The sequence below is a fragment of the Heterocephalus glaber genome, unplaced genomic scaffold (assembly GCF_053883595.1).
Source record: "Heterocephalus glaber isolate CG9 unplaced genomic scaffold, H.glaber_assembly_v1.0 deba00001509, whole genome shotgun sequence".
NCBI lineage: Eukaryota > Metazoa > Chordata > Mammalia > Rodentia > Bathyergidae > Heterocephalus > Heterocephalus glaber.
The window spans coordinates 24,519,160-24,537,346 of NW_028258325.1; the positions used below are offsets into that span (position 1 = coordinate 24,519,160).

Here is an 18,187-nt window from a genome sequence, read left to right on the forward strand (position 1 = left end):
AAGCTTTTAGAAAATTCACTTGGTTCTCTAATGACTTTGAAAATGTGTAGATTTCGCTTCCTTGAACTCTCTGGCTGTGAGTAGGTCACCAACTGGCTGCTTGTCAATATTTGAGGGAGAGTAGAATTTGTGGGTTCTTCTCATGTCACCTGTACACCTGACAAGCTGTCCAGATTTAGTTGCCTCTATGGTTCCTTTACAGTATCAATAATGGAGATGTAGTTTTACAAAAAGAATAATGAATCCAGTGCTTAACTCATCGCCCCTTCATTATTGCCTTACACCGATGTCATTAGAACATAAGCCTTTTCTCTGTTATCCAGGAGTGTCTTAAATTTTCTCCTCATCTAAGAAAACTTTCCCTTGCTCCCAAGTGCACCAGTACAGTGGTTTTAGTATCTGTTCACATTGTCTGGAACACAAAATTATTAATATAAATAGATTTTCTGAATATATTACATTGTGCACCAAACAGCACTCAATAAATCTTTATATACTATGTTTGTCCTTTTCTATTGAAAGCAATACTGGGAATTGAACCCAGGGTTTTCTCACTGAACTGCATCTCAACCTCATTTATTTCTTACTTTGATACAAGATCTCCCTAAGTTGCCTATTCTTGGTTTTAATTTGCAATCTTTCTTCATCAGCCTCCAGAGTCCTGGGATTATAGGTGTGCACCTTGGCTGTGTTTGTTCTTTTAAGTTCCTAAAGCAAATTTTATGTAAAAATAGTAACTGCAGTAATGCATCCCTCCTTTGGGTTCACAAGTATGTCCAAGGAAGAAGGGAGGGGAGAGAGGGGACACCCTCGGCAAGGCCCCTGCCAACCCAAAAGCAAACATGGCAGGTGTATCACTTCTCATTAACACCTTTGCTTTCTTTCTAGGTGACCTCTAGATTTCCAGAATATAAAGTGAACAAAACTATATAAAAAGTGGAAAATGGTGGTTGAAGTATGGGTTTAGAGCAGTGTTAAAGCTAATAAACTTCTATCAACTGGTAGTTGAAGAGAGAAGGAAGATACTTACTTCCAATAGCCTAGAAAAGAATTTTATCTGGAGTGTACCTTTGAACATATCTGTAATAACCTCTAAAATATCTGGGGAGGCCCAAGGTAAGATGTGCCTCAAGTGAAAGTCTCTACTGAATACTAGTGGAGAAGAATAATGGTTGATAAATGCCATTATAAAATAGGTCGATCTAGAAATATTCATGCTCAGTGAAGGGTTACATATGAATGGGGTTCAAAAGATTGTAGGCACACATTTGCTTCACAAATAATTTGCATTGAGAACAAGAAAACAGTACATTAATAGGATAATGAAGTTTGAATTGTATCCTGATTGCAGGCATTCTACTTAGAAGCTGTGTAAGTTACTGTGCCAGCTCTATGTTTTCTTAAAAAAAAAAAAGAAAAAGAAAAAAGGAAAAGAAATGTAATTGGAGATAGTTCTAGTTATAGAGCTTGGCCTGAGGGACAGAACCTTTTATAGTATATGTCTTCGAGGGAGCTTAAGGCTCTTTTTTATAAACTATCGCCTTAATTCTCAGAAAATTTAAATTGGTAAGGGTGAGATAGTATCTCTGTTACAAACCCTGAGCTTAAGGCACAAGAATCATAGGTCAGCTAACTTGTCCAAAGTTACACAGAAACTCTATGGGGATTTTAAGACTACCATCATTTCTTTTTCTTTTTTTCCCTAATGTTCTGTTTTCTCTTATTAAACATGTATACATGCATACACACAACAGAAATCACACAGGAAATTCCTCAACATGTTTTACTATTCATTTTGTTTAGTAATACTTCAAAATTTATTTTCTCTCTCAATTTTAATTTATCTATTTTCAATCCATTTCACTCTTCTCCAACTTTGTGTTGTTGGATACATGTTTTTCTTTTATCTTAAATGCTCACCTTTAACCAAGTCTTCAATAGCAATGAAGAAAGACAGATAATATTCATATGTAACACTTTATTCAAGTCAATTTCTTTTAACTTTGACCCTGTGTCTGCCTCCCTCACCACAGCCCTAGTCTCTCTCCTTACTGGTATTTCCAATATTTAGTGTATTAGTTTATTGTTCTTCTGTCCCCAAAGGTTTATAAAGATTGCAAGAGTTTATAGAGATTTTTGGCCACAGTGGCCTTTGAATGGATTAGTCCCATGAACACAATGTTTTCAGCATTTTACTTGATACATCTGACTCTTTTGATCTTAATGGTCTGAGTTCTCTGAATTTCAAAAGTGATCTGAGTTTTTTCCACCAATTTCCTTATTTAACCATTGCTGCTGTCTCTAAATATGGCATCTGTAATTGGCCCTTGCATATATATTGTCTATCACAGATCTCAATCCACAAATCTTTGCAGTGCCTACCCAAAAATTCCAAGCAGTTTTCACAGCATTTTTTCCTACTTCTGTTATGTTGAAAACTTGGTTACATAATATTTTGTCTTTTTTAAAGATGTATATGCCTTAGATTTTCTTCAGTATATAGAATTGTTGTTGATATTCTGAAATATAATAGGTAAAAAATAGAATAAATGCAAGTATAATGGATTATTGACTAAGTTCAATCAATCGTGAAATATTGCTCTATAAGAAACTTGATATCCATTTTTTTTTTTTTTGGTATGGGAATCGAACTCGGGTCCTTGCACTTGAGCAGCAGGCAGCGAAATTGATATCCATTTTTACTGCCTCCACTTACTCCCTTATGTACCTCTTTGTTCATAAATATTTCTTCTGAGTTGAAGAATTTAACCCTTCTTAGCATACTCCTCAGCCTTCCTTCAACTTTCCTCCTCCTCTTTTGTAAGAAATCATCAGATCATTCATTTACTAAATTAATTCTTCAGTTTCCACTCTCATTAATTCAGAATTCCACATATCACCACCGCCATAGTCTTTGGAATCATTTTTTTGGGGAAGTCCTTCTTTCATTACTTGTTCAAGACTCTGGTATGTTTTCACCCTTTGAAAGATCTGGAAGACTTATCCTTTCCTTTAAATGCTTTTGCTTTCTCTTCTTTTAGATCAAAGACTACTTTGCATTTACAGGACACAAAATCCTTTATCACCAATACAGAAAAATATAAATATCACATACTTCATGTCACTAAATATCATCATATCCATGCTTTTGTGTCTGGAGGTCAAGCTATTTGTGTTTACTGACTCTCCCTAGAATCTGTTATGGATACTGAGGGAACTAGCTCAGTACTCCTTTCTTTGATCTTTTATATAGGTTTATCCTGACACCCTGGTTATGTCTTTATTCTCTGTGCTTCTTCACGAACAGAGAGACTTGCAAACTACTGATATACAGTTCACACTCTGAATGTCAGTTCATTGGATTTATATTGGTGGCAGGTACTAGAATTGTTTTTTTCTCATAAGTTCTCTGGATGTTGCTGAGATGCATGTAGGCTCAACAGTTATCGCTTTAGAGGACTCTACTTCAGAGTGTCCATCACTACTAAAGTGATAGTCATGTAAATAATGCCATCTCATGCTCTGTCATCAAGTGAACACCCTGCTTTATATTTATGGCTTAGTCAGTATTTCATAAAGACATGGCACTATGAATTCTGTTTTACAACTTCTGCTATAAAATTTAACCATCTTTTCCAATGATAAAAAATAGTGCGGAAGTATTTGCATCTATCTTTCCCATTCTCCTTCTCCTTTTTTCCCTAACTCAGTATCTATTACATATTAATGGATTTAAATATTAACTTTTATATCAGAGTGTTATCATTCAGAATTTAAGATTTTGTACTAGTTTGTTTACATTGCCTACTTAAATACATTGCTTTAAGAATTTTATTATTTGGAATTATCCAAGTTTAAGAATCAGTGATATAATGCTGATATTTTCTTATAGATTCTAAGGGCCTATATTACATGTGGGTTGAATGATAAAGCAAGTATATTCTCATGCATGTGTGATACTTTTTATTTTGGGTTTTCATTGTGAATTACGTTTTTATTTATTAAGATATTATTTTAATTATAAAAGGCAAGCATTGAATAATCTAAGTATTGTTAATATAAAAATAGCTTAGCATAAGTATTTTAAAATTCTAATGTTCTTACTTCTATAATAGTTTATGGAGATTAAAATATTCACAATCACAATAGGGTAGGAAATCAAGAAAAGGAAATGGCATAAAGTCAAAGTAATCATCATATAATCCATTGCAGATTAATCATATTTTTAGTTTTCACATTTTCGTTATTACCATAGCTTATTACCTGTTACTGTGTCACTACTAGTGGTGGAACAAGAATTGAAGCTTAGATTCTGAAATTTCTCACTTTCAATACTCCGATATCTCTTCAGATCGTATAAATCTTTTGTCTGAGTTTTCTCACTTTCATCCAAATATCATTTTCTTTGCTAGCTTTATACCAAAATGAAGCACCATTTTCATGATTTATTTTTTCCTGAACTTATTAATATACCATACATGTTTGTATATTCATTTTCAGTATTCTTTTTGTATTAGTGAAGATTGATCCCAAAATGTTTGAAAGTCATTAAACTAGAATTAAGAATAACATTTGACCCTCCTTTCTTTTCTTTTGTAAAGGCATATATTTTTGAGCCAATATTGTGTCTTAAAGGAATAATATGTATGACTGACCCTTTAGAGTTCTTAACTAAATTCAACATTAAAATTAATAATTTCATTATTCAGTGGTATTTGCTTGCTATTTTGTGTATGAAGAGCAATGTAGTTTTAAGAGACTTGTCATTGATCTCATTTCCTAGATTAAAAAAAAAGACAAAAACATCATAGATACATTGTCATCAACTGGTAGTATAAATGATGAAAAATATAAAAAGAAAATATGTATACAAAGGAAAATAATGTTAAATATAAACTGATTTTTGTATTTATTTATTTATATGTAGGGTAAAATATAACAATCATACTAACATGAAATATGAGAATTATTAGAAAATTATTAGCAAAGTTTATTGCAAATAATTTTGGGCGATGATATGTATGATGTTCATACTAGAAATATTTTGTAACTGTTTTTGCAATACTGGAATTCCAATTCAATGAAAAATAAGAAAGAAGACAGTGTGATTTAAATGCTCTGCCTTTACATTTAGATTCAGCCACTGCAGGAATTTGGTTTTGAGCTAGAATGAAAAAGATTTTGAAGGACCGTGTACTCCAACTCAGTATATAACGAGTGAGGTACTTGGAGAAATACCAATAACATACTGTATTTTTGGCAAGTCTTCTATCTATAAAATATTAAAGGGAAGATTTGGGGAAACATATTTTTTTTTAGCAAAGGCCATTTATAAATTAGGAAGATATACCACAATTCATCTTAGCTTTCTTATTATTAACCTAGCAAATGCAGATAATTCTTAACACTGACACAATTCTACTGGTCCTGGCAAAGACTTAGCGAGTGATTTGTACAATGAGCATTCAACTAATAAAAGTGCAAAATATAGTTCTTTACCTTGTCTGGCAGCAAGGCAATTTCTGGCAGCATTACTTTTATCCTTCGTAGAGGGAAGAACCAGTCTGAGTTACAAACTTAAATTATATGTTTATACTATCTTCAAAGTCATACAAGAGATTAACAGATAATTAGTTTCTAAGAATAATCTCAAATATTACAGGATATTTTTATATTGTTTTCCAATTATTATTCGTATGTAGGTAGCACTGTACTATGGTATTAGTTTATTTCCTTAAAATTATTGTTACTTTTCATTTTATTATGTATTTGAGATAATATGCATATTCCATAAAGAGTAAATCTTGAATCCAGCCATTGTGGCTTCCAGTTAGAAAAGTTTTGCACCACTTTTAATTAAAAATTAAAGATTTTATATGATTTTACCATTTTGGATCAATAAATACATACAGTTAAACTTTTTATTGTGTTTTCCATTCACTTGTTAAAAAACCTTTTGCCTACTATCTTCTTATGATTCTTATAATTTCAAATTGATAATACTTTTAAAGGACTGATGTAATAAATACATTCTGATTTCTATAACTTCAGCCAATTTTTTTTATTTTTAAGCAGTACTTTTAATAAGCCAAGTGCCAGGACACTCAGTTTTAAAGCTTTATATCATATTGATTTTTGATGCATTATACTATATGAATGAAGTTTTTAAAAAATAACATCTTTTTATAATGGAATAGTTCAGAATGTATCGCCTTCCTGAATCAGTAATCCTTTTTATTAAGGCTGTTTGTGAAAAGCATAGACTACCGAATAGAAAAAGTTTGACTATGTGGAACTAACATATCTGACTTACATGCACGTTTTAAGTAAAATTGTTTTCTTCTTTGTTTGAGAAAAGGAATTTTCAGTTTTCCATAATAAAATCTAAGCTCCAGGCATTGTCTTAGATGATATGTAATTATTCAAATAGATTTCAACATATTTAAGCATTTCACTTTGAACTAGCTGTCAGTAGAACTTGATGTATGTAATTTATGTATTTTTAAAAATAAGCTAATTTACAATCTTATATCTTAGTGACATTCAGAATCTTTTCTTTTGCAGCCATTTCGTAGAGTGACGTTTTCTGTTGTGAGTCAGCCTCAGGACCCACATCAGGGGTCACTGCAGAGTTGCTATGACAGCGGGCTGGAGGAGTCAGAAACACCAAGCAGTAAGAGTTCATCAGGGCCAAGACTGGGTGCCCTTCCACTCCCAGAGGACAACTATGAAAGGACCACGCCGGATGGCAGTGTTGGTGAGGCAGAGCATATGGAAAATGGTAGGGGCAAACACAACATCCACACACATAATCACGCTAGTGAGCCGTAATAAGTAGGCTTGCAAAGGTTAGTCTAAAACCAAAATAAAATAGCTGACACCCAACTATTTTATTTTAAATGATAAGTATTTATTAAAATACAGAAATGCCAAATAAAGGAAAATAACAATTTTAATAAAACTCACCAAAATTGCACCATCATTTTAAAACACCTGTCAGAAATAAATGCACTTACAGATAAATCAGAGTAGTGCCTGCTATAAAAAGTGCTAAATTTATGCACAGTTTCTAAATAATAGTTATGAAGAAAGGTCTCGTCTGATTGTTTTCTTCCCTTCATTTTTGTCATGCAACTATTTCTTCAATTGCCACTGTTTAGTCCCAAAGAAAGGAAATGAACATAAACACCTTGCTTGACTTTTTATTTTCCTAGGTTTTTAGAGAAGCATTTTCTAGAATTTCTAGAAGAAGCTCCTTTCAAGTGATAACTGAAATGGAGTCAGAGAAGGAGAACAGCATTGTCTTGCTCTCCATAGTACACAATTAGTGCTATTAGAATTCTTCATTTTTGTGTGTGTGTAAGAAAAAGGAAGGAAGACCAATTATAAGTCTTCATATTCTGACCCTGTTGTGAGGTTATTCTCATAATTATCACAGAAATCAGCATTATGTACATTTTCATTTAAGTCATAAAGTTATTTTGCAAATTGTACTTGTAAAACTTTTCAGGCTGTTTATGTTCCCAAGGACAATTTGGTAATTTATTTTCTGGATTTGAAGTTATAAGTAAATACTTGAGGAATACATTTATATCAAATAATGAAGTGGTAAAGTTCTTCCTAATTCAGTGTTATGTCAAGTCTAAAAAGAGATATGGCTATATATAAGGGAACAAATGAGGGCACACACATTTTGTCTCAGTGAAAAATTAGATTTATGCCTTTCACCATCTCAGCTTCCTAGTGAACTAGGACATTCTAGCATGCATTTATGTACTACTTTCTTTAGTGATGATATGTAAGTAGAACATGTCAATGAAGGAAAAAGAAGGATTTTTTCTGGAAGTTTGTCTGTTAATATTAAAATACAACAATAGACACATCATAAATGACCCCAAGTGAAAGCACTGATAAAATAAATCCTCCTAAATAGTTAGTTATTCACATTATTATCAGGTGAGAAGAAATGATATCAGGGTCTGATGATTGATGTCCCTCTTGAATAATTATCCAAAGTCTAAATGGCATTTTGCCTTATGGCTATAAAGGCATGCTTATCTGTGTGTATGGCGGTATGTGCTTATGTGGATGGGAGATTGTTGTGGTTTATAAGAACTAACTTTTGTAAATGAATATAAAATTTTGATATGAATTGAAATGCTGATGGATATATATTTAAGGCAAGTATGCTTACATTTTTTGAATGAAAATAATTAAATTTAAAAATATCATATATGTGTGCTTCCCTACTTAGTAAGGGAGGATTACTGTATGGTATTACTGTAGCTGAAATTTTAAAATTTTTTAGTAGTATATATGATACAAAATAATTACATTTATCTTGAGTAAATGGTACATATCCATATCTCACCTTGATCATTTTAACCTACTCTTCTTCTCTAGCCTCATCACTCCATTCTACCCCAGATACCTTTGCCATCTCTGCATAATTTTTTTATGTTTTGAGAAGTGTTTATGTGTACTGCAAACAACACAATATACAATTAAATCTTTATTTTTTAAATGTCAGCTGTATTTACAGGAAGGACTATATAAGCAGGTTTTAATGTTATTTCTTGTATTATGAGTTTAAGGGTATTCAACACCTTTGAAATAAACAAGAAATTATGAATAATTAAAATAACTCTATATGACAAACACAGATTGGTTACATTTTAGGTTGACATACATGTGATGGAAAACTTCACAGGTGAGCTTGTAAATAGAATAAAAAGTTTACTGAGAAAAATTTCCCAAATAAGTCTTATAGTTCTTTCTCATAACTATGTCAAGTCCTGTCAACAGCTAGGGATATAATAATACAACTGATTTATCCTGATTGCATGTGACTGACACTTAAAATGCCAAGCTTATATAAATGATTTGTCATCTGCTAGCTGTGAGTCATCTTACCTCTGATCTATAGGTAGTGACAGAAAGGGATGTGATGCACTTTGAGTGATCCAAATGTTGCAGCTGACATTTGAGTAACAGTTTTGCTTGGGTCCAAGATTTCAGACTATTCATCTATCCATACACTGCAATTTTATTGTATGAGTTCTGGTAATTTCACCTTCAATATTAATGGGTCATTTTGACATTAATATAATTGGAATTGAAACCTGTCAAGTATTCACTTGCCACATTTAATTGGAATCCAGGTACCTGCAGTGTTTTGCTTGGTTAGGTTTTAATCAGGATTTGTATTGGATTTTCATTTGGATTTTCCATGAACATACCAGTTGGATGCTGTCCTAGTTCCTAATTATTATCTCAAATATTTTCCTTGAAATTTAACCTGTGTGAAACAACACAGTTACAATGAATTGTTTTGGATTAACTTCACTGTAAAATTTAGAAGACAATTTTCAGTGCAGTAACATATATCATTTCGGTATCATGGTGTGAACCAGGAAGAAATTAGGATAGCTAATAATAAAATTTAGTTGTCCCAGCTTCAGTGTCCAGGAAGTAACTGAAACAAGGAACTTTAAATAAATAGGTGATAAAATGTATGTATATGTATATAATGTTTTACCAAAGCCTTCATCTGTTTTCTGAAATTTAGTATGATAAAGAAATTTCACTTTCCAAGCCTGTGGGTTTTGACCAGCTTTCCCCTATATTCAAACCCATATTAGCACCAATAGAGGAATGCAGTTGTCTTCTTTTACTAGCTGAGGAAAAGGAATTTGTTGCAAGAAAATACAGTTTCTTGCAGTCTCAATATTGGAGAATGAGACCCTATAATTTGAAGTGCCAAATCTTTGGAATTTATATCATTTGAACCTCTATATAGTAGTAATAAGAACTATACCTTTTAAAAAAAGATTTTCAGAAAAAATTATGTGTGTTATATATTTATTTATTTATGAAAAAGTCACTAATATTTCTTTGACTTTAATTATTATCAACATTATTATTTCATGCCAATCTTTTCATTGTGCAATTTATTTACTATTTCATTAATTATTAGTAAAATAACACTGGAAAATGTAGAATTCATGGTGGGAAGTTAGTAATGATAAAAGATTTTGCTATAAAAATGTTAAAATGATTGAAATGTAATAAGTGATAATTCAAGTAGGTTTAAAAGCAGCATCACATTAATGCCAAATTTTGATAATGCAAGAGATTGCCTTCCCCTTGATTATGCAGTAGTCGTCATACACAATTCAGTGGCATTACACAATTCTGTTTGACTGTATTCATCTTGGCACCAGCCTTCATGCTGTAGCCTACTTATCCTGCCCCCACTTTGCAGTACCATGGATTGAACCCAGGATCTTCCATTGAGCTACATTCCTACTCCTACCCTCTTTTTAAATTTTGAGACAGGGTCTTGCTAAGTCACTAAATTACACATGAGGGGCTCAAACTTGTGATCCTCCTGTTTCAGCCTCAAAGACTGCTGGGATTGATTACAGACTATTTTTCAAACCTCTTTAAATCATTTTTCCAAAGACACTTGATCTTTTCTATGTATGGCTTGATCATATATAGTATTTAATCTGTTTATATAGAAAGCATTCCACGTGGGCTCTAAAACACACTCAGGCATAAAAACCACCCCATGTGGCCTCTGACCTTAAATTTGTCATTACTCCTGGGTCTGCTGTCGATTATCTTTAAGGCAATTAACTCTGAGATCTTACCCTGATCCAGAAATTCATAATTCTATCTTTACATCCAGTTTTTCTTTTATTTTTTTATTCTACAAAACAGAAAGAGACCTGTGTGTCTCTTAGAGAGACAAGGAGTGAATTTTATAAAATACGTTCATGTAGGCAGGACAGTAATAATTCTAAGGTTTACCTGTTATCCCACATATGTGCATTTTAACATTAAGTAATGCATGTATTACATAAATCAAAGGAGTGGACTAAGTCAAAAGATGTGATTTCTGGTGAGGTGAGTAGAAAAGTTGACACCATAGTACGTCAGTGAGGGAGAGAATTTGGAGCCACCCTCGAATCACACTGTGCAAGAGCTATCTTAAAATTTGATCTAGCCCCACTGCCATGCCTTTGACAAGCATTAATTATGATTAAGACATGTCACAGTAGAATAAGTACACTAAATTTCTTGCTTGATTGTGTGAAACTGGGTCAGATTAAGAATGATGGAAGGTAGAAAACAGTGTATGATTTGTCCAAATAGCAAACCACAGGCATAAATGAAAATAAAAGAACAGCAGATAATTCAAAAGACAGGTTTTTAAAAGTTAAATGAGGTTAGAAATTTGGCCACACCAAATCCCCAATTATTTTTATGTCTCTATATTTTCTGAGATCTTTGAAAAATACTTTTCAACTTGTATTCATTAATATTTTTGAATTCTCCACTTCTGAATGTTTTTTGTACTCTTGTAAAAAGTACATAAAATAGGCTCCATTGTTTTATTCATTGGCTCATCTCTTCATTGCAAATCCTTTAAATAGGTAAAGCATCTTGTCTTTGGTAATGGAAACATGGTACAGGGTGTTGTGAGCCCATTTTTGTATCCGCCATGAACTTTTCAGATAGCTTCAGAAGCAAGGAAGATTCCTTGGGAATAAGCCACCATTTTTTTAGTTTGGTTTTTTTTTTTTTCGGTACCGGGGGATTGAACTCAGGTCCTTGGGCTTGCAAGGCAGGTGCTGGAACCACTGAGCTAAATCCCTGGCCCACCGTTTTTATATGGCCCAAAGTAATGTGAATGAAGACTAAACACATGTTTCTGTATAGAATAAAGAACTTTCTGAATTCTTCTCTTCCACCTTCCTTACTCTCAGGCAGGCATCTATAAGGCAGTGCTGTCTAGTAGGTATTAGCTAGTGCTCTTTTCATTATGACTGAGTTAGGTAGCAAAACTGCCTCCTGCATCTTTCCCAAGATCCTCATATACGTACTAGTACCTCAAAAGCAAATGCTTCACATATTTTTTTCTTTAGGAAGACACTAATATATCTTGCTAAAGATTTACTTTCATAGTTACATATTGCTGCCATTCTCTTTGCCAGTACCATTGCTAAGGGTGCTTTTTCTACTTTTTCAGAAGTCTGTGGCATGGCTCTGTACCTCTCAAATGTCCCCAAGAAGTCTGCATGCCACCACTTTGGAAGGACCCTATTCACTCCTACTTCTTAATAGTGAAGAGAGAGAGAGCATGGTATAAAACTGTCTCTGATCTAGATCTCAGCCAATTAAGATGTGTGCCATAGTTGCTTTCTAGTTTTCCAATAAAATGAGCAGTGCAATCTAAAATAATCCAATAAAGGTAGTATTCTTGAGGAACACATTCAGTGTTTGGGGTAAAATCTATGAGTTTAAGAAACAAGTTTGAATCCAGTTTCATTTCATTTAGATTGGACTCTACAGTGTAATTTTGTGACCATTGTTAGCACCAAATTCTCCAATTAAAAATCATTTTGGAAGAAGCTACATGAAATAATAGCATGTAATGCTTTATAAAAAAGAGTAGTAATAATTTCACTATATTAGTTGTTGATAAAATTATTTGCTTTATTAATGATGACAAATTACTTGGTTATTAACATTGGATTTGATGCAACACAATGGCTTAAGTGTAAGGACTGCATAAAACACTTATTCTTAGAAAGATAGCATTTTAAAATCATCAACTGAGAAGGATATTTTTACCTTGAACACTTTCCAGTCAATTTTTCTTCCTTCCTGGATACTATGGGGGTAAACTCAGGGGTGATGACTTATAAACACAGCAAATATCTAAAATGAGTGAGAAGTCTTCTGTCTTCTGGCATCAAATCAACCCAACTTTTTGTGCTCTTTTCCATGCAAGTTTGAGAAGGTTGAGAAGTACTATTTTGAGCCATGTTCTTTTTTTCTATTTTTTAAATTTCAAATTTTATATTCATTGCTTCCATTGAGTGCATTATTCTTCAGGTATATATTTCTCTTTGACCTACTCCAGAATATTCACATTAACAGGGGAACTGAGCTTTAAAAAAAAAAAACCAAAAAAAACCCTGTGCAATTAACATGCTTACTGGACTCTCAGCCCTTTCTTTTCTAATCTCATATTAATAATTAATACTGATAAAATGTGTGGCCAAATTACCCTTTTTATTCTAATTTGGTCTTTTAAAACTACATAACTCTGCTGAGCCCTTGTGACATTTAAGAAGGGAATGAGCTCTCATCAAATCTCAAAGTGACTTTGGAGGTTGGTTAGATGGGATTTGTTGCTTCAAGACTTCCAAAGTATTAAACTTCTGGCAAGTTCACCATACTATTGACAATGCATTTTGTTTAGTGCTTTACTTAGTTAAAGAATTTTTGGCTTTCTTTTTCTTTGCTCCTAAATCAAATATGTTTCTATTCTTTATCTGATTTTGTCCTCAGAATTATGCATAAAAACGCAGTGCTCCTGAAATACGGAAACTCTCTTAAGCACATACTCTCTGGCAAAGTAGCTGTAACTCAGCTCTTACAATGTGGTGCTAACCACATTTAATCACTGGAGCCAGTTCACCTGCTGAGAAACCTATTCATCTCCATATTCCTCCAATAAAGTGAAACACTCACCGTTATTACCTCTTCTATTACATTTTTCTTTTTATTTTAGTAAGCAAAGCAGTTTTTCCATGAATAAACAAAGCAGAACAATATACTCTTTGCTATTATTTCATAGGATGATCATATGGTGATTTTGATTTGACAAACACATAATGAAAATAAAACGACCGCAACTTTCTGAAGAAATTTCTGTAAATAAAAAAAAAATCTCAGCCTTCAACATAGAAACCCTTATTTTTAGGAAATACAATCTTCATTTCAGTAAAGTAAGTTTAATGTAAAAAAATAGGAAGCTCATTAATTAAGTTCAGAATAGTATATGGTATAGGGAAGGAAAAGGAAAATGTTGATGAACAATTATAAATGCAGTTTTGAAAGTTTTACATGTTAAATACAAAATCTTGTAATGGAAGAGGGCCTGGAAATATGATTTACTTCCTACCTCTCTTTTTACTCATCTTCAACCTAATTAAAATAATTAAATTTCTATGCAGGCTTCATGTTAAAGCATATAACTGCAAATTATGTTGCATGTTTCTAACCCAGTAACTGTTACTATTTCTCTTTTTTGTGTCCTCCTTTTTTTCTCTTTTCTTTTCTTATACCTTTAGCTTAATAAAATTAGTTGAAAACATTTGGAATTTAGTATTGGTATCAATGGGAGCAGAAACTAAATCAAGATCTGAATTATAAAGCAAGTTAATTTTAGTTTTCTTTTCTCTCTTTGTTTATAAACAAGGACAGATATTAAATATGTGCTTACTTTAAATGAGGATTCCCAAATTTAGTCAGAGATGGAAAATAAGTTATTTCTTTCAGACCAGTTATACTATTCAAATTAAGTAGATGATTAGACTATGTCAGAGTAAACTAGATTAAATTAAATATTTTTTTTTAAAAAACAACTTATTACTTTTGCCATAGTTGCAAATTAGTTTTGCAATTTTTGTCAAGTTTCAAGTTAGGCTTATGAATATTAGTCTTTATGTCACATTCTCTTTTAGTCTAAAATATAGACAATAGGTTACTTTTTTAAAAAATGCTTATTATAGTAAAATGAATTTAGGCAGGAGTATTTTTGGAGCATTAGGTCTCATTGCCTTTTATATCTTCTCATTACTGTTCAGAAAAGTTGATTATAAATTTATTGTGAGAATGAGAAAATACTTCAAATAAATGCAAATATAAGTGCCTCATTTATTTATTTATTTATTTATTTATTTATTTATTTATTTATTTGGTACTGGGGATCGAACTTGGGACCTTGCGGTTGTGAGGCAGGCGCCGGAACCACTGAGCTAAATCCCCGGCCCTAAGTGCCTCTTTTATGTAGATGTTCAACTGGTAAAATGTGTTAACCTCAAATAAAAATAAATTTTGTGCTATACATTCAAAAGTGAAGTATGTGACAAGTGATATGAAATCCTGTGGGAATAAATAGATGATAGAAGAGTGCCAGCTTTTTATGAATCTTTAACGTGCTCAGTTCTATTTTTCAAGTATATCTTTTTGAATTTTATATCTGTTGTCAAATGCCCCCCCCACGTTGATGAGGTCACTAGGGGACCTGCATTTGGTCCTCAATTACTATGCTTCTCTGAGGTTGCTCCTCTGAGCCCTGCTCTGAATCATGTACATTGTTTCTATTCGGTATGAGGCCACGTTTCACTCACCCTGTATTCATACCAAAAGGTCACAGAAGCTATAGCTGAAATTTTATACAATGAATAGGGAATGTGGAGTATTGTGAGAATTCACTGAGTCTAACTGAATAACTATTTGTTGAGCATTTACTCTATGCAAATTACCATGAAGGACCCAAAGGCAAAGGAGACATGTTTTCTCCATGTTTGAATATTGTGATAGACACTGCCATGGACAGAAGTAGCTGTTTAAAAGTGAAGAAGGCCTTAGAAGCACTCTGTGGAAAGATTAAACGCTATAAGGACCAGAACAGGACATGAGTTAGGAGTATGACAAATTGTAACAAGTTTTGAAAGATAAGTGAGTAGAGATTTGATAAGTAGAAATATAGGCACTGTTATGTAAAATAATGAGTAACACTGAAGATAACAATCTGCCCAGGTGGAGAACAGTGGTCCTATTTTCCATCCTGGGTGAAACAGAAAGAGCAGCATACTTCTATAGGAATAAGGATGTGAGGCATGTTTGAAAAATTCAAGTGATATTGCAAAAACAGGCTCTTTGAAATATAGGCCTGAAACTTGAGAGTATAGATAAATAGAACAAATAGAAATTTGGGGTCATTCTCACATTTGTAACAATGTACACGGGAGTGGATGAGGCCATCTCTTCAACATAAGACATCAAAGAAGAAATGGTACACCAAACAGAGTTCTTGAAAGCATTGAAATCTAAGCAAATGATGGAGAAGATATCAGTGAAAATGACCAAGAAATGCATTAAAAACAAAATTAAAAAAAATAAACTAACAAAATTAAAGGCCGATTAAAGTAGGACGCTAGGCCAGGGATTTAGCTCAGTGGTTCCAGTGCCTGCCTCGCAACCGCGGGGTCCTGAGTTCGATGTCCGGTACCAAAATAAAAAATAAAATAAAGTAAGGCGCTAGAATTAGGAAAGTAGTGATTATTTCACATCTGATGCTTCAGGGATGAAGATAATGAAGTAGACTCACAAGAGCATGCGGATCCTGATTAGTGAAAAGGGCTAGGAGATGTGGCCGGAGGTACTTTGTGTTTTTATATTCCCTCTCCCCCAGTATATTGCAAAGTGCTTAAAGACAGAGCCTGCCTTGTTCATCATTACATGATACATCTGCAATAATCCCTCCACATAGGTATCCAAAGAAAAAAATGTTGCATTTAGTTACAGATACTAAATAGAGGCACAATATTGCTGAAGGAGCTTTATTGGACATGAGATAACAAAAAACTGCAGATCAAAAAATATAGCTTACAAAAATAATTGAGAATTTCTTTTTCACATCGCTAAGTCCAATGTAACATCATCGTCAGAGGCAGGGGCATAGCTCCATCCATGGACCTTCTTCTTAATAAATTAATATCAAGGGTATCCCCTCATGCTTGATCAGTCATCTGATATTCCCATTTGCAGGAATTTTAAAAAGCAAAACTTTTGTAAAAAGCAAAAAGTACTGCAGAATCTGAAATTTCCATATAAGAGGATTTGCTATTTTTCCTTTAATGCATAGTAGTAAGTATCCTTTTAAAATTATTCTGTCCTTTCATATGACTTTATAGTTTATTTAATCCATATAATAATTGTCTATTTCATTTAACTGAAGTTAAAAAGGATATTATATAAATCACACTTGTGTTGAGATACAGCAATTGATAACATGATCCTGGTCATCACTCTAAAATTTTATTTTTTGACTCTCAAATCCTTGACACTAATAGTGCTACCAATTGTTTGTAAAACTATACAAGTAAATGTGCTTCAGAATAAAAAAACTGAAAATGGAATTTGAATGAAGAATAAATTGAAATTATATAGTACAAAGACTCCATATTTTCAGTCCATTTTACATGTGTACATTGCCACAGAAATACAATGTCAGTGATACTTACCAAAGTTACTACATCACCCTAGGGGGTAAAACCCTCCAAATACACTGCGTGCAAAGACTTCCTAATAATGATTTGCAAGGGCGATGCCACCTTTGACATTTCTATCTAAGGATTTATAAGCATCTGTGTCACTTAAGCTTCTTCTCTCCTTGTGTTCAAGGTTGGCTGGCTCAGAACCAGCTCATCATTCTCTAGACATTTGCTGCATAATAATTTCTAAACAAAAAAAGTGCAACTCATATGTACAATTATTTCTTCAGAAATTTCTGGAAATGTCCCTTTTTTGGCCTGGACAATGAATAGAATGTATGTAAATGCAGTGCATTTCCAAGGTAAGGTTATCTGACTGGTGGTCAAGTGGTCTCTGGAATATTTTTCTTTGATCCATAAAATATGTTTATTTGTGCCTCAGAACAGTACAGAGCCAAGCATGGTAACCATTTCTGAATAGTATTACATGACCCTGATGTTAGAGTTCCTGTTCATTAAACTTAGAACAGCAGAGCATCGCATTCAGTAGATAAGGAAGATCCTTACTTCTTTTCCAAAGCAATATTCCCTCCTTAAGGAGATCCAAGAGAAATCACTGAAGCTCTTAAAATGTCTGATAAAGATAGACCCAGAAGAATTTCTTAACCCAGACTCAAGGAGGCTTGATAAGGGCTGCAGGTTCAATCTATTTTGGTCTTAGTGCATCTCCCAAAAATTACAGTGTCTTCACTCCCTAATTAGTTGCCTGATTTAGTACTGAACACTAAGCACAGTTTTGTGTCTCTAAATGTTTGTCGTTGCTACTATATTTTCTCCATTCTTTAGGATCACCTGTTAAAGATTTTGTGTATTCTTATAATTTCCTTATACAAATGATTTCTTTAATATTCATTGCAGGCATGCTTGCACAACCAGACTGTTCCCCTCCTTGCTTCTGTTCCATTCTGTAAGATGTCCATTCATATGTTCACCAACTGTCCATCAACTTTGTTGCCTACATGGCAGTTACCTACTTAGATGACACCTGACACTCAAACTCTGTGGATAATAAACATATCCCAAACTGGTATGTAATTTAACATATA

At 33.1% G+C, this 18,187-nt stretch overlaps 1 protein-coding gene across 7 annotated transcripts in view; it reads left to right on the plus strand.

Annotated features, from left to right (window-relative positions):
- The window catches only part of Pcdh7 (protocadherin 7), a 404,881-nt gene that overhangs the window by 179,151 nt on the left and 207,543 nt on the right, over window positions 1-18,187 (plus strand). For 2 of the 7 annotated variants that reach the window (XM_004847171.4, XM_021260204.2), the window contains exon 2: window positions 6,565-6,781. The exons of 1 other annotated variant lie outside the window; for it this stretch is intronic. In XM_004847171.4, the coding sequence (XP_004847228.1) occupies window positions 6,565-6,781 (217 nt within the window). The remainder of the gene's footprint in view (window positions 1-6,564; window positions 6,782-18,187) is intronic. 4 more of the 7 variants (XM_004847172.4, XM_087187430.1, XM_087187428.1 and 1 more) reach the window with 2 other exon arrangements.